Genomic DNA, 26,550 nt, shown 5'->3' on the forward strand with positions numbered 1-26,550 from the left:
CTTGAACAAATGTTTTAAGAAGTCCTTCTCAATAGATTTGACATTTGTGGTCTATTCTAGCAAGACACAGTGATAAGAGTTGTCATTCTTTTATTTCAAGGTTACTTAGCTACAGTCTTAGGATGACCTAGGAAATAGGAAAGAATGTCAACCATTTATTTGCTGTTGAGCAAAGGAGAAAGGAGAAAAGCTTAATAATTAAATACCAAATTTTGGGTGAAAAATCATTTCCATTATGTATTAGTCTGCTTTCGTGCTGAGGATAAAGACATACCCCAGACTAGATAATTGATAAAGAAAAAGAGGTTTAATGGACTCACAGTTCCATGTGGCTGGGGAGGCCTCACAATCATGGTGGAGGGCAAAAGGCACATCTTACATGGCAGCAGGCAAGAGAGAATGAGAGCCAAACGAACAGGGGAAACCTCTTATAAAATCATCAGATCTCGTGAGACTTATTCACTATGATGAGAACAGTATGGGGGAAATGGTCATTATAATTCAACTATCTCCCATTGGGTCTCTTCCACAACACATGAAAATTATGGGAGCTACAATTCAAGATGAGATTTAGGTGGGGACACAGTCAAACCATACCACATTACTAAGAAAAAGAACATAACACCTGCTAAATGTAACTCTAGGAATATAAATCTAGTAATGGGGTACTCTAGGAATAAAACAAAATTTAGAAATGGAGAGAAATAACTTTTAAGATGAACACATACACAAGTGAAATTTGCAAGAATAGATTTAGCAAGTTAGAACTATTTTGTTAGAAACAATAAAAGTTATCTATATCTAAATAATAGAATGGAAAAAAGTGCGAATAATCAACAGTAAACATTAGGACATTCTTTTTGACTTACAAATGTCTTTTCTAAAGTTCTTCTCTATCACCTTACAACTATTAGAGTTATTCCTGCTAATAAAAGGAGTGGAATCTTACCTAGTAATCTTGGAGCAGTTTAAAATACTATTTAAAAATGAAACAAAATATAAAATGAAAAAAAAAAACAGGAATTTCATTTAAAATGGGAGATCATTACACGTAATGCATACCTAATAATGTAAAACATAAAATGATATAATAAAGAGCAAAAATATTTTGGGTGTAGAATTTTTTTTTCTTGAATAATTTATCAATGTTAGTCTGGCAACAAAAGGGATACCGGGGTAACCCAGAATGCTTGTTGGGGTTTCTTTCGTTTCTTTTGTATTTACTTTGATGATGTATCCCAGATCCTAATTTGGGTTAACTAACAGCTTAAAAGGGTTGGTATCCCAAGGGGAGGTAGGTAAGGAACAACCTTTTAATCTTTCAATAGTATTAGAAGGTCAACAAGGCTGGGGTGAGGCGTGGGTTACACCAAAACAATGAATAATGTCACTAGGCCAATCCCTGCCATTCTTCTTGTCTGGAAAAGAAGATGCATTACTTTTTTTTTTTTTTTAAATAAGCAGGCTAGCCTATCCTTTGGATCCTACCAGCATTATCCCTTTAGGAATGCAGAAACTGAACATCTGCATCTAGCACATGGTCCAGCACACACAGTGGGTGCTGAATCAATACTTTTTGACAGAATATTATGTTTGACAGAATGAATTTTTTTTTATCATGTCTGACAAATGGCAGCCCAACTAAAACGACATCTCCAATCATAATCATGGACAAAGTGATCTCCTTGACTTGGAAGACCTTTTGCCCAGAGCAATTCAAAGGTTTTGTCAAGCCACATGGTTATGTTAAAAAGCCCCAGATCAGTACCGCGATCAAGAATACGAGGCAGCCAAAGACAGCCCCAGGACAGCAGTCCACGGGTCTGTAGAAACCACACAGAAGGATGTGGAGTGGTACTGAGTGAGCCTGTGGGTTGTCAGTGACCTTGTATGCCCCCAAACAACAATGTCAGTATGTATTTACAGTCCTCTTTAATCAAAGATTATTTCACTACTTAAAAAGGGAAACAAAAAGATATCTCTAGAGTGTATTTCTAGGGCCCACAGGAGTGCTAAAGTGAAAAAAAAAAAAGTGATAACTCTGAAAGAAACCTGGGTCATTTTACAACTGCCCTCTGGCACAAGGGTCACAATGGTAATACTCACTGTGGAGACACTAATGGAAATAAGCACTTTATTCATCCATCCCATTTATTATACCATATGAAGTGCTATGCGGCCCAACAGAAAGATCGCTTCCTCCGTAGGCCTGAGTGATACAGGTTGATTTCTCCTTCTTGTCTTCCTCTTAATCCCAAGGATACACTTTCCTGAAGGAAGTACATTTTCTTTTCTTTTTCTTTTCTTTTTTTTTTTTTTTGAGACAGTGTTTCACTTTTGTCGCCCAGGCTGGAGTACAATAGCATGATCTTGGCTCACTGCAACCTCTGCCTCCCAGGTTCAAGTGATTTTCCTTCCTCTGCCTCCCAAGTAGCTGGTATTACAGGCATGTGCCAGCATGCCCAGGTAATTTTGTATTTTTAGTAGAGACAGGGTTTCACTATGTTGGTCAGGCTGGTCTCAAACTCCTGACCTCAGGTGATCCGCCGGCCTCAGCCTCCCAAAGTGCTGGGATTACAGGCATGAGCCACTATGCCCAGCCTTGAAGGAAGTAAATTTTCAAAAAAAATTTGAGCAAATAAGTAGGTTGGGAAGTACTCACTGACAAATTGTTCCAGGAACAAAGAAGAGCATAAGGGGAGCAATGAGAAAATTATCCACATAAAATGAAAGAAGCACAAAGGAGAGATAGGTAAGAAGTCTAAGACAGGAAGGCAAATGAAAGGTTTTAGACTTTTTGCTGTATCTTTTTCTATTCCTTACTAATAATCTTGTTTAGCTAGCTTAGCTCTGGAGATCAAGTAGGCACTAATGTAGGTCAAATTTCTAAATAATGATTTCCACAAACAGAAAAGCCACACTTGGAAGAGGAGAAGGGCTAATTCCTCTTCAGAGGGAGAGAGAAAGAAGATTCTGTATGATACGAACTGCCAATTAGTGAGTGTCGACTATGCCACTAGGCACTACACGAGTGTTTTATATTGATTTTCGCTAACGTATGTGGCACGTATCATCATGTGAATTAACAGATGGCAAAACTAGGAAGTTAAGTAACTTGCTTTAGGTTACAAAGAAAAGAAGTGGCAAAGCTGGAATTTTACTCGAACTCTCTAACACCTAAGTTTGAGTTTTTTTCCACAACACTGCTAATGACATACGTTTGTACAGTGATACAGGAATGACAATATTATATTTCTCTTCAGGGAGCAATTTCCCCAGACTGTATTTTCTATTTAGCTGTGTCTGAATTATTGATTTGTTTATAATTGCTACCCTTTACCATAAAGATATATGTTCAATTTGGGGAGTAAGAAGCCTATTAGCATGATCGTTTTCTTTATGACAACTATATCATATATCAATTAAAATAAACATAACTCCGTAATAGCCTGGGCAGGTGTTACTAAGTACTATAATACTACATTTAACACCTGTGAGAATCTTGACAAAAATTACAAGTTATATGCCAGGTGAGGAGCTGTTTCTGAATCAATGAAGCCTGTAAAAAAAATTAAAAATCTCAGTATACCATACTAAAATAATGTACATATCCACCACCACAGAAAGAGGGGGCCAAAAACAGACTCACCAGCTTGAATACGAGTAAAGCAATAGGAAGCAGAACCATGGGGTAGTCTCTTAAAGGATGAATTGCCCACCTATCAGATGTACATCAAACTTTACAATTTCTCAGTAGCTTCAATAATCAAAAAGTCCTATAGAATATGTTTCTACTTGTCCAGTCAAAGAAGGAAAAGGGCATCTGTTTTTCCTTCTTAGAATTTGTAATAATAGGGTAGGGGGAACAGAGTCTCTCTAGCAGAGCAGTTACCTTCAATAACATGCTTTTCTCTGGTTACAATGAATAAGCTTTTTGCTGCCTCTTTGACAAAAATTACCCATATAGCATTGGCATTGTAGTGGGTGAAAAGATGTGATGAGCTGAGCTTTCAGTAATTTAATTTTATAATCAAATAGCAATTGTAGTACAATCTCATAACCTATCAACCTTTCCCTCTCTTCCTCAATTGTGCCCCAACATTTCGGAGAACAGAATCAACAGATGCAAAGACTTTCACCATGAACCTTTTGAATCCTTGAAATTCTAGTGAAGAAGGAAGGTAAGATGGAGGAGACGCTTGAGAGCTGGAGGGACTGAGGTGCAAGAAAAATCATAATCAATTTCTTATCACCATGGACAGGAAAGTCCACAAAATTTTCACTTCTGATTCTGCTCAAACGGACAAGATCAGTTGTCAACTTTGCCTGACATTATCTTCATTTAGGCAAGTTTTACAAAACGACTGGTTGGGCCCCACTTCATAGAAATTCTAATTTGACTAGTTTTAGGTGAGGCTTACATGTCAATGTTTTAGAAGCTCTTCAGATAGTCTAATGTGCAGACAGGGTTGAGAAACACTGAAATAAAATAATTCAGAGACACAAATGTAAACCATATTGGTAAGGTTTTAACATAAACCTCTTCCAAGACTTAGGAAAGGAAAGGTGGCAGAAAAATTCTAAGTGAATCTTGTTTTTATCCCACTCCTGTAGAAAAACAACACTTACTAGCAGTGTACACTGTGCTACTCACAAGGTTAGGTAGTACCAGATACATACAGAAGCATGAAGTCAGACATTAATTCCTCATTTTACAACTGAGGAAACGGAGTGTCCTATATGTGAAGGAACTTCCCTAAGGTCAAAGAACAAAGACAGAACTTGATCCCAGATCTGTCACAACTCCAGAGTTTTTTACCTTCCTCAATATCTTCTGGAACATTCCTTTTTGTACTTGATAACTTAATAGTAGGTACTGGGCACTGCCTTTGTTATGACACAAAGTATCTCTACGCCTTCAGAATAAAGTGTGCTTTTAGCAACATTTTACACTGCAGAACCTCAGAAGAGTTCATTATAAGGGATTTAATCCATAACTCCTGGCTATTAGCTACCTGACAATTGGCAGTGAAAAAGGGGGAAATACACAAAAAGACTGGAAGAGCAGCCTGTGACAAGTTTCAAATGAATGAATGAAAGTATTAGTTGATTAACAAATCTACATGGGTATCTATACAATATACATATATAATACACACACACTCTTTCTCTCTCACTCAATATGCCCTGTGTTGGTCAGGGAGAACTCTTCAGGGCCTAGACAATGCTAGACATAAGAAGTTTTAGAGAGTTAACCATGTCTAAGTAGCAATCTAATTGCCAATCCAGAAAACAACGTAAGTAAAGAAAAATATATCAAAACATTACTTTTACAAGGCAAAATTAGGAAAAAAACTCACAACCCAGAAACATTATGAATAAGACATATTCTCCAAAATAAACTGAAATCAGGTGTGTTTTTAAATTAAAAACATTAGAGTATTTTTAAAATTATAACTTCAGTAGAGTTTTTCAAAAAGATGAATTTAGTAGCTAATAAAAGACAACTCTCCCATCCATGGCAGATGGTCAGTGTGACATCCTAGGACTGGAGTCATTTATTATTACATGTCAGAGCTAACAATACCAACTTAATGGATTATTAACTTCCCTCGAGATAGAAAGCATATTCTCAAATTTAAATGAAGAAATCAAAAAGTCAGAAAAAATAAAAGAAAACCATTTCATTCTCTTATAAAGTCTAATGTATTTTCTGGTTAAAACTCTGTAATTAGATTAAATACACAAATGGTTAAGAAAAAATTTATAAAATTAAACAAAAACAGGAAGGGCTAGGATATTTTTATTACTCCAACAATATGACTTCATATTTTTCATAATTGTAGAAAACAACTTGCTTTTTGCCACTTTAAAAGAATATTGAAAATTAAGATAATTTAAAATGTTGCATATAAATGTATGCCCTTTACTTCCTATATCCACAAATGGACATTTCCAATGTTTTTCAGAATTTAAAGCGTTAAGAAGTTTGGCATTTAGAATGTCAGCAGATATGCTTCTGACATGATATTACATTAAGCAAATAAACTCAATGTAATAATTTTCTTAGTTATATTTATTATGCCCATTTTATTGTCAAACTTATTTATTGTTAAACTTATTTTCATTGTATACCTCTTTTAGCCATACTTTTTAATTTTGTGTATGTGTGTGTGTGTGCAAATGTACGTGTGCATGTGTGTGTGATTGCATGTGGCAATGAAGTAATATGCATATTCATTTTACTCTGGTTCTTAGCTCATAATTTTTTTATTTTTAATTTTTGGTACGGTCAGAATGAGCATAAATGACGATAAACAGTCTCTAAGATATAGTTCTTGATTTCTTTTAAAAAAACTTTCAATGATTTTGTAACTTTTTATTCTTAGAAAGGATTAGGACAATGGTTCATTACCTACCATAATCTGTGATTTTACAGGACACCAAATATAGTTCTTTCAGGTTTTGTCCTTCCTTTGCAATGACCTCCACACACCTGAAACATACAAAAAGTGGTGAGTTATACTAATGCATTTCAAGTTAAATTAGCAAGGGTTTGAATATAACAGGAAGAGGTCAGCATTTGGTGAATGCCACGGTTTCTTTCCAGGTGTTGCAGGAAAGGTATTGTATTCCCTGCTTTAAAGTCAAGTGCTGTCATACCTAACTGACTTTATTTAAACACATTTATGACTAGTGCATCTTTTAAAACCAAAGAGCTTAGAAAGAAATATTCCCATAAGGGTAATGTTACATTTGGTAATAAAAGACTAGTAAACATATGCTGCTTAATGAATATATATTATTTATATAATTAAATAATAAAATAATTATAATAGAACTGTAGAATATAGATAGATTATTATTATAGGTAGATGGTTATACACCCATGGTTAATGAGCTCATGGTTAATATGCTCAATTATTAATGATGGAATTAGGTAACACTGAAATAATATTTTTGCAAAATTTTATTCAATTTAATATCAAATATGTTCTAAAAAGCTATAATTTTACAGATTAAAGATGAAAGAAAATATGTACACATAACTTTAAAATGTCTTATTCTTAATATTGTAAATAAGTTGTTGTAAAGGTTAAGGCCAATTTAACAATATAGATATAGATATGTAAGACTGTCTTTTCTGGTTTCATTTAAGTTAAAAAATTTATTTTAATGGTGCACTCTGATCTAATAGGCCTAGTGGAAGTTGTATTACAGAATTGAATGAACTTTAAAAATAATGATTAACAATATTATCCATTTTGTGGCTCAGTTTCCTATAATATCAGAAAAATTTGTGCAGTCATACAGACACACAGGCAAATGCACCCTTCAATGCAGTCCCTCTTTTAATCTTTATAAATAACAGTTAAGTAAAAGGGTAAAAGCAAAAAGAGTCATTAACCTTTTCTAGGAAGTAAGGATCAAGTGATTTGATACCTGTGCGCATAATCTATCAAAAAATTACTCAGTATCCATCTCTGTCTTTCCTATATTTTATTTGCTGTCTGGCTTATTTGTAGGAATCTTCATAAAATGTCAGGAAATTTTATACAATTTTACTTCACATAATTCATTATTGAAGGTTAAATTAGTTATAGAGAAGACATATATTTCTTTTAAAAAATTTTTATGGAATTTTGTTTTAATGGAATGATAAACATTTCAAATTTCCTCAGAATAACCAAATAAACATTCTTTTTCTTCCACTATTAAAAAAAAACTATAAAAAATGGATAAATTTTTCCATGTCTAAAACGAGAAACTTAAAACAGCAAGACAATGCAATTATGATTGATACAGGTTGTGAGGAAAATTTTAAAGCTAATTCCATGTCATTTCGTTTTTACATAATATTTAAATAAATTCATTATAAAAAGAATAAAAACAGAAATGAAACATTACCAACAATAACAACCTTTTATATGGTAAAAACTATTTTTACATGCTAAGAGTGCACAAAAAGGCCCTAGATGACTGTAATATCCTAAATTATTAAAAAATAATCTGACGACTTTCAGTGAAATCAAATATACATATCTCACTGTCCTCTTCCACTACCTACCAAAAAAACAGATCCAATATTTCGCATGGCCACCAAAAATCATTAATTGTAGTTTGTTCTCATGCTCTATTTGAATAGTTCAAAATGCCTGATTTATATTTGATTATGCTCTAAACAAGTGCAATATCCTATTTATCTTCCTTGTACTTGATTTTACATCAGATATGCTATAAGCACATAAGACACACAGATGACTAAAAATAGCAAATGACACAATTGACTTCACTGTACAAGCCAAGTCAAATGTTAGTACATAGGCAACAAGAACCAACATTTATATAAAATAAGATGATCACTCACTGGATAAAGACTTCCTAAAAACTGATAAAAGGTCATGAGCATCAGGTTTCCCTAATATTGAACAGAGAAAAGTTCAAGAGGTGTAGACAATTATGAATACCTATTATAAAATCATTTAGCCCACTCAGGAGGCAATACAGTGGCCAAGAGATAACACATGATTAAGAGTAAGCAGTGTCTTTCAGATAAAAAAGGGAGAAATATAAGAGAAAAGCAATTTGCTTTCTATAAAGAATCACCTAGGATTTTTGCTGTTCTTGAAAGTTCAGGTAAACAGGGTTTTCCAAATACTTTTAATTACCCTGATCACAGCCAGTGTGCTAACAGTCATGTACAGCATAAAATTAATTTCTGAAATAAAAATTCATGGTGACAAAACCATACCCTTGGAAAACCTGTAGCAAAATATTAATTTTACATCTGTTATGGATTTTACATTTGAAAAGAGAAACGCCAAATTCTGTGATTTTGGACAGAAACGTCATATATATTGAGACACAAAATTGAGTGGTTGCAGTAGGTAGATAAAGGAGCTGTTGTTTCAAGAATTGAAAATGGAAGTGGTTTGTATTATCCCATTACTACAAATTGGTGGAAATGGAACACCACCTCATGTTCCTGGCTAGTGTCTGAAGTCTCATAATCCATCTATGTCGTGTTTCCCAGGTAGCATGTGGTGACAGCAGTTCACGATGAGAGATTGAGGGTGCTGACTATCCTTTTCTCCTGAAACTTTCAGAGTCCATTCTATAACATGTTTACAAGTAGTACATAACACAAGTCTGTGAACATATTTACTTTAAATAATTCCGCTGTTTTACAAAGAATCTTGGCTCTAGTCATAACCTTTAGTGTATTAAAATCAGAGCAATTTCTAGTTCGCTGTATAGTACGTATGCACAAAACAAAGTCATAAATCTTAGTATGGACTACAGGTACAGCAAGTTAAGAGGTATTTATAAACTGATACTAATAAAAGAGAGAAATGTGGGCAAAGCAATAATCTTGAAGTGAGAAGGAGAGTGACAGAACCAAAGATCACATGTAAAATGTTTACTTCTTCATCACCTTTCTTACTCACAGATTACATAGAAGAATATTCATTAATCATAGTGATGAATTAGTTTGGTCCATAGGAGCAAGCCATGAGTCTCTAAACTCACAATATAGAATTCAAATTTTTCCTATTCTTCCCCAACCCTTTGTCCCCATCATTCCTATAGGCAAAGCTCAGAATATCACATGGCCATTCTCTATGAATCAGTAGGTTCAAAGATTTCTCACTTCATGTATGAAAACATAAGGAGTTATAAAATTTAGGAAAAGAACTGTGTCCTTACAGAAAGTAACGATGTATAAGATAACTAAGAAAAATTCATAACATGGGAAAATGGCATAGTGGATAAATGCTGAAGAATATCAAATACTTTTAAAGTAGCTCATGAATGTCAAGCACAATTAAGATTACTAAACCCTAAAGAGAGATCTGTCTTAACAAGAGAGAATAAAGGAATCAAAAGACATGCTAGTCTCCCCTTCAGGGAATCACAGAACAATCACATACATTTTTTGGAGCCCTACATCATCATTCTCTACAAGGTAAGTCCATATGAAAAAGTTCTCCAAAAAAAAGTCTTAGGTTCATTTAAACATACTTTAATTTATTCTGAATTGCCTACCCTCAGTTTATTTTCCTGCTTTTATGTTTTGACAGGGGTCTGAAGAGAATTTAAAAAAAAAAACCCACAACATTGCTACCATTGTAAATTCTTGAGTAACAGCTGTTGAATACATATATATATAAACTCTTTTGGAATACAGAAAAAGGGCCAGAAAATACTGCTCCAAAGTATCCTAAGCATCCAGAGATATTTTTGATAATAATGTAACTTTATGCTCACTTGCTTTTGATAATGTTCTAAAATGCACCTGAAACATCTGATGAAATATGAAAAGCAATAGAAAGGTTACTTTGGTAAGCTAGATAGGATTTTTTTTTCAAAGATAAGAAGGCATTACTTATTTTCAGTGGAGGGAAAATCTGTCTCCTTAGCAATAGATTCCTAATCATATGATTTATGTGAAGGGTAAAGGTTAATGAATTAAGCTGTGTAAGCTTCAAAATTATCAAAGGAATTCAAAAGAGCCTTGAATTATGGAAAACAATGGCCCATTCTACATACATACCAAATTTTTATGTTTTTTTGTCTCCTACTCAAAAGCTAGAACATGGCATTAGTGACAATTGAAAAGAACTAATGAGGAAATATGACTACATCGCTTGCAATAGGAGTGTCCTAGGAGACCTTGTTACTGTTTGTGATTTGCTTTAAACCCAAAAGAAGCTAATTGGAGCTGCCAGACACTGGTTTGCAAATCTCACTTTAAAGGACAGGCTCAATCACCTCAGATGTGTGAAAAGAAATGTCCCTATTAGAGATGCATTAGTATGTGGCTTGGTGAATTTCTAAATAAACTTTAGGATGTTCTTTGCTAAGTCACTTTTATATTTGAATAATAGATATATCTTTAAGTGAAATACAAATGCAACAAGACAAAACCAACCCCACAGATCTAAAACAAAGAACTATGAAGAGGGCCGGAAAGTAACTGGCAAATAAGTGTATCTGGGAGCTAGGTATATTTAGGTTGAATAAACATGTGGATCAAAACTCAAAACTCCTGAAACAAACAAATCATAAAAGTGATCTATTTGGGGTTTCAGAAACAGAATCTCATTTTCATCATTTCTTGAAAGTAAGCAAGCCAAGAATCCAACCTATGTTACATAGATTGTAAGTGGGCAGGGGCTTAAGTAGCTACAACACATACACATACACACACACACACACACACACACGAAAGGAGTAAAAAGTGTTTACGAGATCTAAAGAGAGTAACAAGAGGGCAAACAGTCCAATTCCATGCTGCAGAAGCTCATCCTGACTAATTCATAAATGGGTCATTTAAATGATAGCAGAGGTCACCAAAACACAATTGGGTACCTTACAGAAAGAATAATGATATCTGATTGATTTTTCTAAAGCTCTAAACGAAGTTTTACTGAAGAATAATCCAATCCCAGTGCAGCAAATGAATGGGTATAATTTATAGGTTTACTCTGCTTTCAGAAAATGTACAATATAAAAGATTTCTATGCACAGAAGAGAAAAATTTACAAGTCAACTTTTACAAGATGAGTCAATTCAAGAATCTATTAATACACTTGATCTCAGTCAAAAGGCCAAGAAGCAATCAAGAATCTATTAATAGTATGTTTCCCCTTAATACATTTGAATACAATTTCATTTATGAGTCTTATATTTATATACTTTTTCTAAGTAATAGGACACCTTAACCTTGCAGAAATAGCATGAAATAGTTTTTTTTTAAATCTTCAAGTTAAACAGCTGTACATAAATGACAAATACAAGACTATTTCAGGAACATAGCAGATGGTATCAAGGTGATATGTTAAATCCACTTTGTATTCTGCAGTATACTTTTTTTGTAAACGCTCTTGTATTCAATCCTATTGACAACACAATACCAAATATACACCTAAGTCAATTTTTCATGTAAACTTCTACAGATGTGCTCATAGAAGAGATGTTTACTGCAAGAAAAATTCTTTTTTAAAGGTTGACTTGCAATTAAAATGTGAGAACATTTGCTCAAAACACGTTCTTAATATACCACAGGGGCAAAGACTAGTAGTGACATGCAAAATGTCACCAGCTCCACCAGTTAACAACAATTATCTTGGGACACTCATTAAGTTCTCACTACCAAATGTTATTCTCTAGAAAGCCAATATCTGATTAGTGTGGCTGAGATTAATTTAAGCTCTTGCTGCTTAAACAATAGCAAGCCGATGCCCATTTTGTCACACTGAGAGGTAATGGAAGACTACAAAATTAGAATAGTAGTGTTTTGTTATTTATGTTTTAATGAGGCACACCACAAGAGGTGGCCTACAAACTGAAATGTTACTAAAACTTCAATTCTATGGGTTTGCATCTTTGCCAACAGAGGGTGTTACACCTTTAAGGAAAATGAGGCAGAGCAGATGTCATTTGCTGATTCTTTCTGGACCACTCTCTCCTTGAGTGTCTATGACATTAAATAGGTTTTCTCATTGGAGAACAGGATTTAGCACTGAAAAAGTAATATACCAACAAAATAATATTTTTCATATAGTTAGGAATGGCCATCACCAACCTGCTGTTATGAAAATAGGTTTTTCTTCATTTATATAGTAAAATATGTTTAAATTTAATTTGAATGTTTCTTAGAATACTTTAAACATGTATTTTAGATAGAATAATGCCTGCAATATTTTAAAACGCACATTTTCTTTAAGCTACTAAGAAACAAGATGATTAAAGGTTTTTCTGAGGGGCGGGTACAGAAATTGAACTAACAAACTTGCAAGAAACTTGGCTCTGGCTTTAATATTTCAGATTTATTTAACCAAAAGTCTTGCTTTTTAATTTTAGCCATTGTTCCATCCTTTACCATAACTAACTAAACCTTATGTAACAAGTTAACATTTTCTAAGCATTCCTCAGAATATGCAAGAAGCAGAAAACACATGCTAAGCTTTAATAATTCATTTATTTAATTAAAAAATGTTTCATTGAATGTGAACTATGTTTTAGAAATACTAAAAGATATAATGAAAAGCCACATTATTATAAAATGAGGAACATAATACTTATAACCTTGATGGATCAAATACTGTTTATTGTTTGTGGCCGTAGCTGATATTCATGTTCATACCCAGGAGCAGCAAAGTCCTATTACTATCTCTATAACTACTAAAATCAACTGAAGGTAAGCATTTCCTTTAGTCCTATAAAGAAAACATTTCAGGACTAAAGGAAACACTAGAAAAAAAAAGGAAGAAAAAAATTAAAGGCAAGCTTTCCTAATTCACCAGTTTATTCATTCTTCAGTAGAAACACATGTCGTTAGTTACTTTGAATACGTAAATGCTAAGAAACTTCCTTCGTCTTTTAAGGTGTTTCAGTTTCCATCAATTCATAATCCGTAACTCTAAGGGAATCCAGATACTGTACAATTTTGATATAGCTAAGACTGGTGCTATCTTTATGGTGTTCTGGCATATTTTAACACAGACAGCAGAAGAGAAGACTTTGTCACCCTACATGTAACAAAGATTTACCATGTGGAAACAAAAGCTCAGGACCCTAGAAAAGCAGAAATACTAAACATTTAAAACCACAGTCTAGGTTAATGAACTGTAATTCTTTAGAGACCACACTTGTCCTGAAAAAAAGTCAGGCAAAATTCTGCAAGCTCCAAACTGATGCCCACCACAAAAACATTAATAGTGAAACTAGAAATAATGTAAAGAGATTTGACAGGCCTCCAAATAGCTAAAAAGGATACTGTAAAATTTAGGTGAAATATTAAACATATAATTGATTATCATCTCTCTGCCCAGCCTGTTCCCTTTATCTTAACTGCTATAAGTATTGATATGAAAGTTTCCATTCAACAGACCATGTATTTTAAGCTCACTTTTAATTTAAAATGGCTAAGACTAAATTATTTTGGTGGAATATAAAAGCACTCAGAAGATGAGATTTCAGGCACCATTCATGAAAGAGTTAAGCACTTCCTCACCAGAAGACAGTCACAACTCTGCTTTGTAGTGACTAATTGCCTCTTTAACCCCTGTGCTCTGGGAGTTGGCCTGTGCTTCAATACTAGTTTTGTGATACAGCCAAAGACTGATGTTCAACATAGACCTCCCATGACCTGTGTAGCCAAGGAGGCAGCTCAGACAAGATGCTGACAAAAGGTTTCCTTCTCATTTGGGAAGGCATAGAATCTCTTTTTGGATAAGCCAAATTCTCAGAAGACTATAAAACATAGGAGGTAAAGATAATTTATAAAAGTTAAAAGAATGGTTTCTCACTTGAGCTAAGAATGATTCTAAGCATCCCAATGTATCACTCAAAATTTTGTTCAAAAATGGTTTTAGTAATATGAAAAAAAAAGTTTAGTTCTCTTAAATGCAATGAAGAGGGTACCTAATTTGATGCCTTTGAAAGCTTATAATTAGATAGCTATAATCAAATACAGAGGAAAGCAGGTCAACATCTTCATTCCAAATGTTTCCCGTACGCTTTAAACATTTGTAACCAGGAAGCCTGCACATTGTCATTAATTTTTAAGCCTGGCAACTTCTGGTCTGATCAAAAACTAACAAAAAAATTTTACAGGAGATTTTATGTAGAGATTATATAAAACTAATTAATCCTGCAATTGGGATGGCAGAACAGGATAGTCATGCTTTCTTGTTATTTTCTAAAAGGGAAGGAATGAGGAAGAGTTGTAGATTAGGGAGCAGGAAAAGTATAGGCAGTGGGAACAACTAACCCACATACTCATTCAGAAATAAGATAGGAGAAGAATCACATAAGCTTGAGGAAGGCAGGGACCTACATAAATTTGACATTATTGATGCTTAGCCAGATTGTACTCTGAATCCTTTGAGTCTCAAGGATCATCACTGAATTTATAAAACCTGCTTCCAAAGCTCTGGGACTGCCATTGCTTTACTCTCATTTTTCCCATATAATTTGCACATTAATGTTCACTTCAGAGGCAAATCATCTTTGCTGTAACATTTATAAGAAAGAGGCAGCAGGTCATGTTAAGTTATTTTGGTGCACTGTGTTTACGCAGAGAGATAACTTTTTACTTAAAAAATAATTGTTTTTATTTATAGAAATATGTGGACTATATTTTAAAAAGAATGTGACAATAAAGGGCATCAACCAATAATTCTCTACAAAAAATACGTAGTTTATTTTTATAATCCAAAAAAAAAAGGATGATAGTTGATTTCAGGTTTTTTTTTTAACCTGAAGGACAGAGAAACAAAGTCTTCCACATTTCCTTTTTAATGTTCAAGTAAATGCTATAGGATTAGATTTCAAGATTCCAGAAGAGGCTATTGAATCTTACTTAGCTTCTCCAGCTATCAGGCCATTTCAGTGGTTCCTAACATTAAGAAGTCCATTTGTCTGTAAAATAAATATACTTCTAGAGGTTTCTTTCTAATCTGTTTATCTAATAATGCAAAGACTTGGTTATAAATAAGTTATAATCAAAGGACTATGTAGTATATATGTACATGTATGTATATACATTTATGAAGAGAACTCTTAACAAATATATTTTTTCCTTATCCATATTGTCACTAAATCAGCAAATGCACAGTTGTTGTGTATACACTAAAAAAAATAATTTAGCAGCCTAACCTCTGAAATACCATAATCACAAAAATCCAGGTTGCTTTGCACGGACTAGTCACCAGTCTATTCCCTCTGAAGAGAAACACATCTCTTTGTTCATAGGGAGAGTGGTGGAAAGCTAATGAAACCAGTGTGTAAGACTGATAGAGACCACAGGGAGGAAGTTACCCATTTTCTCCTTGCAGAAAGTTGCAAAAGCAAGACAGTATGTAAACGCAGAGAAAGGAGAAGGCACATTTCACTGTTTGTTTCAGACAGTGGATACCTCTGTGGGAACATCATGTCTGATAGCCAGCAGAGACAACCAACATTCCCAATCTAGTACTCAGATTTACATTATTTTAAAGGATAAACCAGAATGAACAGTGCATCTCTCTGGCATATTTTGAAATGATCTACCATTAATTAATACAGTTACTGTTCTGTCTGCATAATCAACAAACCATTTAGCAAAACAGTGTAACAGTATTAAAATTTCTGCTCTACACAAAAAGCACTCCTTTTAAGTACCCAACTAAATAAAGGAATAATATTCTGGCATTCTGCGAAAGAAAGATTGAGACTTCGGGAGAAATAGTTTATTATTTTCAAAAGTCATTAGTGGAATAAGGAAGGAGAGCAATGGCAGGTGTTTGAAAGAGATGGCAGGTAGATGTGTCTGGAGTCAGTTGGCCAGTTTTGTGCTTCTATAGGCTGTGAGGGTATCATGAATTCTGTCCTGGTAATGATAGAATTTTATACAAAAAAATAAAATTAGAGCATAAATTCGTTTTTTGGAGATGTTTTATTGAAAGGTAAGCACAGACAGGGTCATTAGATTCACAATACTATTAGGCCATTTGGCAACATTTGGGGAATGCAAAAAGTAAGAGCAATTCAATGACACATCACACTCTGAAAAAGGTGACAAATTATAAAAGGTAACAGTATAAGCAAGTTAGTGAATGTGGATACATACTCAAGGAAGCATTAGTTGAATTAGTGATTTAAGTTTGTGGAGAGAACATTGTAATGGGGAAAAAGAAGAGAAATAATACATTAATATATTGCACAATTACCAAGGAGCCCAAATTTATTTTAGTTGTTTACTTATATTTAGCTGTATTCCATTAGAAATTCATATAAAACTATAAAAGAAATATTTGAGAATGGCAAGGAGGGTAAAAAATAGGTAGAAAAATATTAAAGTCTGGGATATACCCATCCTGAAGGCATTCACATAATTCAGACCTGGAAAGCCTCCACAAGTGGGATAAAATTTCAAGCGTTCAAAGAACCAAAGAAAGAGGGAAGCATGGTAATTTATGCATAATATCATAGGACTTTAAAAAATCAGATGTTCAAAAGAAGCTACAGAATGGCTAGATATGCTTGAGGCATTTCTGGTGGAAGGCTGAAGTTTTAAGAAAGTTCAAAATATTTTGTATCCATTGAGAAAATTTCCTCCCACTTCTTAATAGCATTGTAAACTTAATCCATGAGAAATTGGTCTCTCAAAAAAAAAAAGTTTAAAAAATCAAAATGTATTATTGTACATGGCTAGTAACATAATACAGTAGTAAAACAAAGATGATATTTCACTACACCTGTATTTTACTAAATTTTAACACTTCAGGTAGAAAATCAATTGGTTATAGATAATGGAAATGCATCTGCAATGCTGACTGCCAAAATTCTGTGTGTGTGTGTTTAGGACATGGTACTGAAGTTGGGAACTAAATTCAACTTCTCTAAGTCTCTTCTATAAAATGGAAATTATAATATTTACCTCCAAGGATTTTGTGAAGGTTACATTTCATAACATTTGCAAAGACACTTTTAGTCATTTAACAAACATTTGCTAACATCTACTTTGTCATTAATTATTTGGATACAAAGACAGATAAATCCTTTCCCAAAGGGAATTCACAATCTTGTCAACTTTAAATGTCCTCCACATAAATAAGGCAGGGTTATTTAGAACAAAATAGTATTTCCTCATTTCTCAGAAAACTAGCACTCTGGGGCTTTAATATTTGACATATGCAAGAAACAGTAAGTTTATGTTAAATCAATCCATTTTTTTATTTAGTAAAAATACAAATGCAAAGGACATAGAGCAGCACCTAGCATATAGTAAGCAATTAAGTGTTATTTATCATTATTTAAGCCCTAGCATGGAACCTAGAACACTTAAAAACTACCTGTAGTAGGCTGAACAGTGGCTCCCAAAGACATCAGGTCCTAATTCACAGAGCCAATAAATGTTACCTTCCATGGAAAAAGTGTCTGCAGGAATGATTTTGAGATGGAGAGATTTTATCTTGGATTATCTGGGTGGGCTGTAAATGCAATCACTAGTATACTTACAAGAGAGAGGCAAATGAAGATTTGACACTGACAGAGTAGAGAAGGCAACATTACTATGGAAACAGAGATGAGGGTGATGTAGCCACAAGCCAAGGAATTCCTGTAACTATCAGAAGCTGGAAAGACAAGGAATAGATTCTTCCATAAAACCTCCAGACAGAGGATGACACCCTGATATTGGCCCAGAGAAACTAGTTTTGGACTTCTGTCCTCCACAATTGTGAGAGAATACGTTTTCATTGTTTTTAAACCACAAGGTTGAGGTAATTTTTTTTACGATCACAGGAAACTAATACAGTGTTTAAGAATGATATTAAATTAATCACTGGATTACATGTATAACACCAAGGAATTTGATTTATAAAGGTAACATGCTAATGGCAATTAAGATGATGTGATTGGATGGAACAAATTTTAAGTTGTGAGAAAGACAAAAAAAGAAAACCTATACTTAAAGAATGCTACCATATCTTCAGTCTAATTAAAATAAATTCCAAAAGGTATGTATTTGAAACTTGAAACTTTTTTAGAATAAAGACCCATTTTCCTTTGATATTATGGAAAATTTCAAGCAAAAATGTTGACAGAATTGTGCAGTTAAAAAACCATTATCCATCACTTAGATTCTATTAACATTTTGCTACATCTGCTTTATCTCAGATGTACCCATCTATCTCTTTATTCATCCCTGTATTCATCCATCAATTTATCTTATTTTTTATGCATTTCAAAGTGCAGACATTGATACATTTCACTCCTAAACACTTTAGCATACACATCATAAACTACAGATGAATGTTTGTTAATGGTTATTTTTTAAGTAAATTTTACTCACTGTCAAATTTGTGATTTGGGCACAAATCTTAAAAGCAATGGGTTTTGACAAATGCATATATATGTCTACCTTGAACCCCTAACAAGATCTAGAGTATTCCTAACACCTCCTAGTGCCTTCACACCCAAGGCTCATTCCCACTCACAAATGCAACTACTGTTGTAGATGTTTTTGTTACTTTGTTTCATTTTACAATAGCCTAGTTTTATCCATTTTCTTTTGTGAGTAAAAACCTAAAAGTGAAATTGCAGAGTCACAGAGTATTAGTAGTACACACGTAGTAGGTGTGCAATTAGTTTTATAAGAAACTGCCAAATCTTCTTCCAAAGTTGTTATATCATTTTACATTCCTACCAACACTTATGAAAATTTTAGTTGCTCCACACCCTCAACAACATAGATGTTATCAGGCTTTCAAATTTTAGACATTCTGGTGAGTTCATAAAGACCAGTTCAACATTAAAAAATTTAAAGATACTGCAAAAACAATTCTACTTTTTAAATATTTTCATTAAGGAAATACACAATGACAAAAAGTAACTAGAAATTGGGTAATATTTTTTAAAGTAATTCATATACTTCCAGAATTTTGAGAAAGTGTACAAGACATAAAAACACACATATGTCATATAATTTATGCATTTTACAGGCAATACTTATAAACCCTATGCAACAGCTTTCTGGTCCCAGATAACATTTCACATGCTAGTTCTTTGGGATATTTTCATGGTTAATTCTACATATTTCACCACCTTTATTCCAAGCAACCTACATATCCAACAATGACCAGATAACTTCAGGACAGAAACCTTAAGTCATTGCATATAGCCCTCGATATTATATTACATGCAGTTCTCTACTTTATCTCTCATGAGTTGAATTGGAAGTTAGGAACCAATTTTAAAATCAGCCCCAAACTCTCATGCTCTGTTAGTATCAGGCTTTTCATTTAAGGTTTCTACTCTAACTGAATATTTGATGGAAGACCTTTCATAATGTTGTAACTTAAAGGGTACACTGCTTATCCTATCACCAAAAGAATTCTTAAAATTGTGTTGCCAGAAACTGGATTAGGACTCTGGCATCAGCCAGCAAATAGTAAAGCTAGATACCATGTACCTCCCAGCAGTTTTCTTCAAATCACTGAAAATAAAAAAGGAATTTCTTTTCTTTTACTATTTATAATTAATACTTAAGTAAATTGCTCAATTTTAAGAAGCATGCAGTTATTGATTTTCATAGCTACGTATACTGAATATGAAATAAAATTCTTCACTGAAACATGCTAAAACCTTAGAAGTTTTTAAATGAACATAAAGATGCTTTGTACTACTAGAGAAACAAACTGTATTATTTTTCATAAGATTAACGTTTTAAAAATGGAAACCACTGAGAAATAACTGCAAAGTTAAAAACTGTATCAAAGCTTTTAAAAGTCATTTTACACTGTTACACTGTTCGATTATGCCATATAACTTTCAGAACATTCAACCTAATTCTTTTTAAAGTAAACTTACTATCAACCTCAAGGTTTTCATTTATTGACATGAAGGGTAATTTATCTTCTTTCATTGTTCTTTACAACGTTTGGCATTTTTAAGCAATGAAAGACCATTCATAGGAACCCTTCCCCTAATAAACATTATATAATTTTTTTCTACTAATGATCTAATACAGAAAGCCATGGAAAGTGACTCCAAATTACTCAATTGTTTTCAAATTTAAAGTAATTGATCTCTCAGTGTGTAGTTATGTACCTTTATAAATAGTTATGTTTATGCCTTTCCTCTAAGAACAATGATTAGAATCAATGTCTACAAATAATTGCAAAGGAGAATAAATGCATACCTATTGCAAAAATTAATACAGAACCCAAATCTGAGTTTAAAAATCTTTCATAATAGCTAGCATAACAAATGCCAAACATGAATTATAAAGAGACATTCAGAACTATGTGGGAGAGGAAGAATTTTTTGTTTGTTTTTTTCTTTTTTGAGACGGAGTTTCACTCTTGTCGCCCACACTGGAGTGCAATGGCGCGATCCTGGCTCACTGCAACCTCTGCCTCCCGGGTTCAAGCAATTCTCCTGCCTCAGCCTCCTGAGTAGCTGGGATTACAAGCATGCGCCACCACGCCCGGCTAACTGTTGCATTTTTAGTAGAGACAGAGTTTCTCCATGTTGGTCAGGCTGGTCTCGAACTCTTGACCTCAGGTGATCTGCCTGCCTCAGCCTCCCAAAGTGCTAGGATTACAGGTGTGAGCCACTGCACCCGGCAAGGAGAGGAAGAATTTTTACATGGCCAACCAGCTTTTTATTCACACAAATGCAGTACCACCATATTTACTATTGAACCTTGCTTCCAACGCTCATGCCCAGCCACCTCAGGTTTAGAGTTCAGCCAAACACCTAAAGCACTCTTCCCTTGAAATCTGAGATATTATTGCCTGATCCAAGCCAGATAAAGATGTAGAGAGGCCATGAAGACCTGGGAAAATATGGCTCCTTTTCCCTCTGTAGTTTTGTGAAAAATAACAATGAAGATACTAAATTGTAAAATTAATGAAAGGAAAACCAAAGTCTAATTTTTTTCAGATTGTTTATGCACTTTTGTCATGCTGATACACTAAGGCTGTGCCTGGTATGTCTAACAATAATCCAGGAGAAAGAACGAGTTTGTAGAAACTGACTGCTGACCGTACTGGCACCAGTGTACTTTCCTGTTTTATGGATTGAGGTGACTGTGCCAGTTTTTTTGTTGCTGTTCAAATGTTGGCCCCCATCTATTATTTTCAATGTAACTTGAAACTCTGGATATTGACTTCTGGTTCATATATTCTTCATAACTATAACTATGTCTGTGGGTCCACTGGACATATTTACTACAAAGATGGTTTCTCAAAACAATAAACCTTTCATATACTTAGATTCCATGAGAGTCACGAGGAGGCATCTCAGGCATATTTTGCGTGGCTGAGTCAGGGTGTTAAATAAACATCTGAATATGGATACCTTTAGATCAGATGTGCACTCTCCAGTTGGCACAGTCCTGAGCATTCCCTAATGTTACATTTGATGTACTTTCTTCATTTACATTCTGTATCTGGCCCTTACAGAAATTTAAGTTTGCAACCCCTACGAATACCATATACATTGTCTCCACATGAATTTGAAACCCATAATTCAGACCGAAGCACTTGTCTTTTCTCAGAGCGACCGTTGCTCCTAACCCCTAGTTTCCCTTCGTTCTGTTGTGACCATTGTATGTCATCATGCTGACCCGACTTCCTCCAGTTCTGGCCTGACCTGTCCAGCTACCATTCATCACATACCCACTGGCAGCAGGGCTCATGCTTATCTTGGATGAGATACTCAAAACAGGTTTGTTGAATGAATGAGAGAAGTATTGGTGCATAGTAATAAGGCAAGTCATGCTGTTATATACTTAGCATTTGAATAATTTTTATTATTCAGAATACCACTTTTGTTAAGAATATTTCAACAAAGTAGTGCATTATTTTTAGGCATGAAGACTGGTTTACTTATAGTGAGGAAGAGAAATACCTAGGCAAAATTTATCTAATAAAAGGGATAAAAAGCATGTAGTAACAAAACAAAGGGACTTAAAAGGAGAAAAAGTTGCATATGTAGATCCCTAGGGTTTAAAATATAAATAATAAGGTAAGAATATGTAATGAAATATAAAGTAGCTTCTGCTGAATTTCTCTCAGTAAACATATCTCCTATGCCAGATAAAACAAAACGATCGAGAAGACACCATGATATTTATTTTATAGTAAGCAAAAAAGGAACAAAATAATATTGTTGCTTTTTAAAATAATTATTATAAAAATTATAATAATTTTTGACAATATTATGGGTATTGAAAATTATAAAATGCCATTAATTTCAAGAAACTCACTTTACACTTCTTGATACTGGAAAAGAAACATTTACCTAAGGGAGGTAAATTTACTTTCCATGAAAATTTCCACTGGAAGACAAGGAAAACATCGCAATTTGTCAATGTGAGAGTAAACACCATAGTAAGACACTATGGGTTTTACTAGCTATTATTTTCAAAGAAGGTAGATGAGGTAAACAATATAGTTTAAAAGTATATTTTATTAAACATACATACCCTTTAACATTTATTTACTTACAGAATTAAGACAACATGTTTACTTGAAGTACCTGGAACACACCTAACTCTTTTTAGTTTAATTCAGAAGTGGCAGTGGCTTTAACAGGCAGAATGACAGGGTGCTCTGGCCATAGACTCAGCAGTCTGAGTTCCCAGGACCAAATCCAGGCTTGGAGACCTCAGCAAGTTAGTGTCTCATGTTCCTTATTTTTACAGTGGGGGCAATACGATCTACCTCAAAGGGTTTTTGTAAGAATTAAAATAAATGCTGTATGTAAAGAGTTTAGAATAGTGCTTCGGATACATTGGTGCATGTCTTAGTTATTATTACTTGAATTAAATTTTCCCTTGTCTCTATACATTATGTGCCTTCTGATTTCATAAAACAATACATACCCCCACACTGTCTATGCAGTATCTTGCCCCAAAATAAAAAACCTGAATTTAAGCAAGCCTCTAATTTACCTATCAATTTACAAGAAATGTAAGGGAAGCAGGCAAGCAGCAAAACATGGAATGGCACCATAAGAAGATGATTAGCTAAATACAGAATGAGATAAATTTTGCAGGACAAATGATTCATGTTCTTCAACACATAAATGACATGCAAAAGAAGGGAAGGGGATGTTAGTTATTTAAAAAGACCTAAGAGATGTATCAACCAAATGAAACACTTGACCTAACTTGGATCCTAATTTGAATAAATAAGCTGAAAAGGGCATTTTTTGAGACAGGAAAAATTTAACATAAGTTCCATATTACATAATATTAAGAAATTATTGTTACATTTGTTAGTTGTAATAATAGTACTATATATGTACATTTTTTAAAAAAAAACCCATCTGATAGAGATAACTGAAGCATTTATACATGATAATTTTTCTGAGATTTATGTTAAAATACTCAAAAAATCCCCCCAATGTTTAGGGGATCAGAAGAGGAAATATCAATGGCAAAATGTTGGCAACTGTGTTTGGGTGATGGGTACACAAAGTTTCATTATATGATTCTGTATTTATGTGTTTGAAACTTTCCACAATGAATGTGAAATTTCACAAATTCATTATCTTGTGGATTTAACATTTGTTTGCCCTTAAATTTGTTTATATGCCTATCATATTTGTTACTTTACTTGAGCAATTTAATTAAATGTTATAATGAATAAATAAATATGAACATAAAAGAGAGATAATTATTTCTATAAAACTACATTGAATGCATATATGTGATAAAGGCAATTCACAAAAAATATGCTTTTGAATTAGGTGTGAGATAATTGTAAAAATTTAGAGAATGTGAAAGTTGGTAAAATTTAAAAGGTTTCTACACTTAAATTGCTTCACAAGTATCTTAGTGATAACCTCACCATGATATACTGAAAACTGGAAATCCTTGATGAGGCACTCAGGGTGTGGTTTATATTAGAAAGAAAACATGGAATTCCCAACAGTACACTTAGATGCAGATAAAATGTCTCAGGTCTAAGTAGAAACTAGTGAATAAATGGACATTTAAATAATTTTTAAAGATACAAATGTTTAAAATATTTTATTTTACAATCTTCCTCTTGCTTTACCTCTTTAAATGAACAAATACTAATTCCCACCAGGGCAGAAAAGAGGGCCTTCTACTGCGTTACAAGTTTTTGTTCTTTAATGAAAGTTTTTGGATCCCTTGTTGAGTCCAAAGATTACTTCTGTTTTAAAATACTGCTGAAAATATTGTTTCAACTATGTAAATTATTTCATTAATAATATAAAATTAAGCAGTATAAATTGAGGAAATGATATAATGTTTTACAGTTTTAATAATAAAGACTATGTGATACAACTGTAGCTTCAATAAATATAACCTAGAAGCTAGAGGCTTTTCCAAAAGCTGTGTTTTGCATTTGATCAAAGACAAAATATATCAACTAAACTTAGTAAATACTGTAACTGTGACAAGTTATTTATTTATATTCTGCCTACTTAACAAAAGAATTGATAATAGCTAAAAATAGTGTTTATATTAGCTAGTTGTAAGAAAATAAGATGCCTTTGAACTTTGCTGTAAAAAATAAATGCCTAAAATAAGATTTTTCCCAAAGCAAAGTTATGTAAAATATTCAGTCAATAATATACAGTACCAGAATTTAAATATCACTTCCTGTTAAAATTATCAGTCTTCATAATATATAATTGGATATCAGCTCTAGTATAATTCTGGGTTTTATTCATATTCTTGGGGGACAACAGTAAATGCACAGAAGGCTACCCAAATCCTGACCATTAAAGTAGAAAAATATTAATCTTAATAAGATATATTTTGCTATAGGTTTAATTTAATATAGTCCCCATCTCAAAGATGTTAGAAAATGTAACAAAGCAAATCAGAATAAAATTAATATATAATTAGTGCCTAAAGTTCCATGCCAGAATTCCTCATCATCATACATTTTAAAATGATATTGTTTGGCGATTTATTTAAAAATAGTAAAAATGTTGAAGCACATTACTTTATATCTGGGGAAACAAAATAGAAAAGTTTATATTATAGTTTGTCTAAACCAAACTTTTCAAATTATAAAAACTAAATATTTGGGTATAATAATAAGATCTTGGCTTGCCAATAAGAATTTAGAAATCAGAAAGTGCCTTTTCAAAAATGCTGTGGGCATTTTTGCTGTTTGGGAGTTACCCTAAACATAGTCAGTAACACAAGCCTCTAATCATTTGGAGTTTCTACCTTCTACAAATAGCTTACTTGTAAAAAAGAGACTGTGGACTTAATTGCCAACTTTCATGCCTTGCTTTGGGAAGGATCTGGGGGGAAAGACACACACACAGCATAAATTAGCAAAACCATTCTAGAGTGTGGTCTAGCATTACTTATTCCTTAACGTATATACTTCTAGACTACCATACATGACCTAAGGTCATACCAGATTCTAGTCATATAGGAGTTTAAAAAAACTAAGAATACTTTTAATAACTATGTCCTGTGACCCAGAAATTCTATTTCTGCACATACAAATAGAATAGGTTAAATAAATTATGGTATCCAGATGCAGGCATGTAATAAGATACATATTTTCCTTCACATGCAAAGATTTCAAGAAATATTGCTAGATTTCAAAAGAAAGTCAAAAGCAGCATGAATAATATAATCCTTTCCACACAATTATTTTATATTTCTTACATATTCTTAAACTGGCTTGAATTTATTATCTTTGTCCTTTTCAAAACAGTAAGCTAATTGCCAAATGATATGCAGGAATAAAGAGATAATTTCTGATGCTTTGTGGACATGAGGTTTTTACTGTGGAAGTTGACTAAGAGACATTAAATATGTAGGAATATAAAAGTGGAGTGCAGCCTTGGCATTGTAAGAGTGATTTGGTTTAGATCAGGCAATGAAACAGGTATAAAAAAATCATAATAATGTATCATAAATGGGAAGCATTACTGCACCGGATTTGGAATCAGAGACCTTGGTTCGAGTGTGGTTTCTGTCTTGTAATATACGAACAAAGACCAGGTTATATAATCTCTGTGATCCTATCATCTTAATAATAAAATGGA

General features: G+C 33.3%; 1 protein-coding gene across 1 annotated transcript in view; it reads right to left on the minus strand.

Moving 5' to 3' along the window:
• LOC105528799 (F-box/LRR-repeat protein 17-like) overlaps positions 1-26,550 on the minus strand; it is a 378,669-nt gene that overhangs the window by 165,211 nt on the left and 186,908 nt on the right. Inside the window, exon 4 of the mRNA XM_011965687.1 lies at positions 6,420-6,496. Coding sequence (XP_011821077.1) covers positions 6,420-6,496 — 77 coding nt within the window. The remainder of the gene's footprint in view (positions 1-6,419; positions 6,497-26,550) is intronic.

The sequence above is a fragment of the Mandrillus leucophaeus genome, unplaced genomic scaffold (assembly GCF_000951045.1).
Source record: "Mandrillus leucophaeus isolate KB7577 unplaced genomic scaffold, Mleu.le_1.0 Scaffold733, whole genome shotgun sequence".
Taxonomy (NCBI): Eukaryota; Metazoa; Chordata; class Mammalia; order Primates; family Cercopithecidae; genus Mandrillus; species Mandrillus leucophaeus.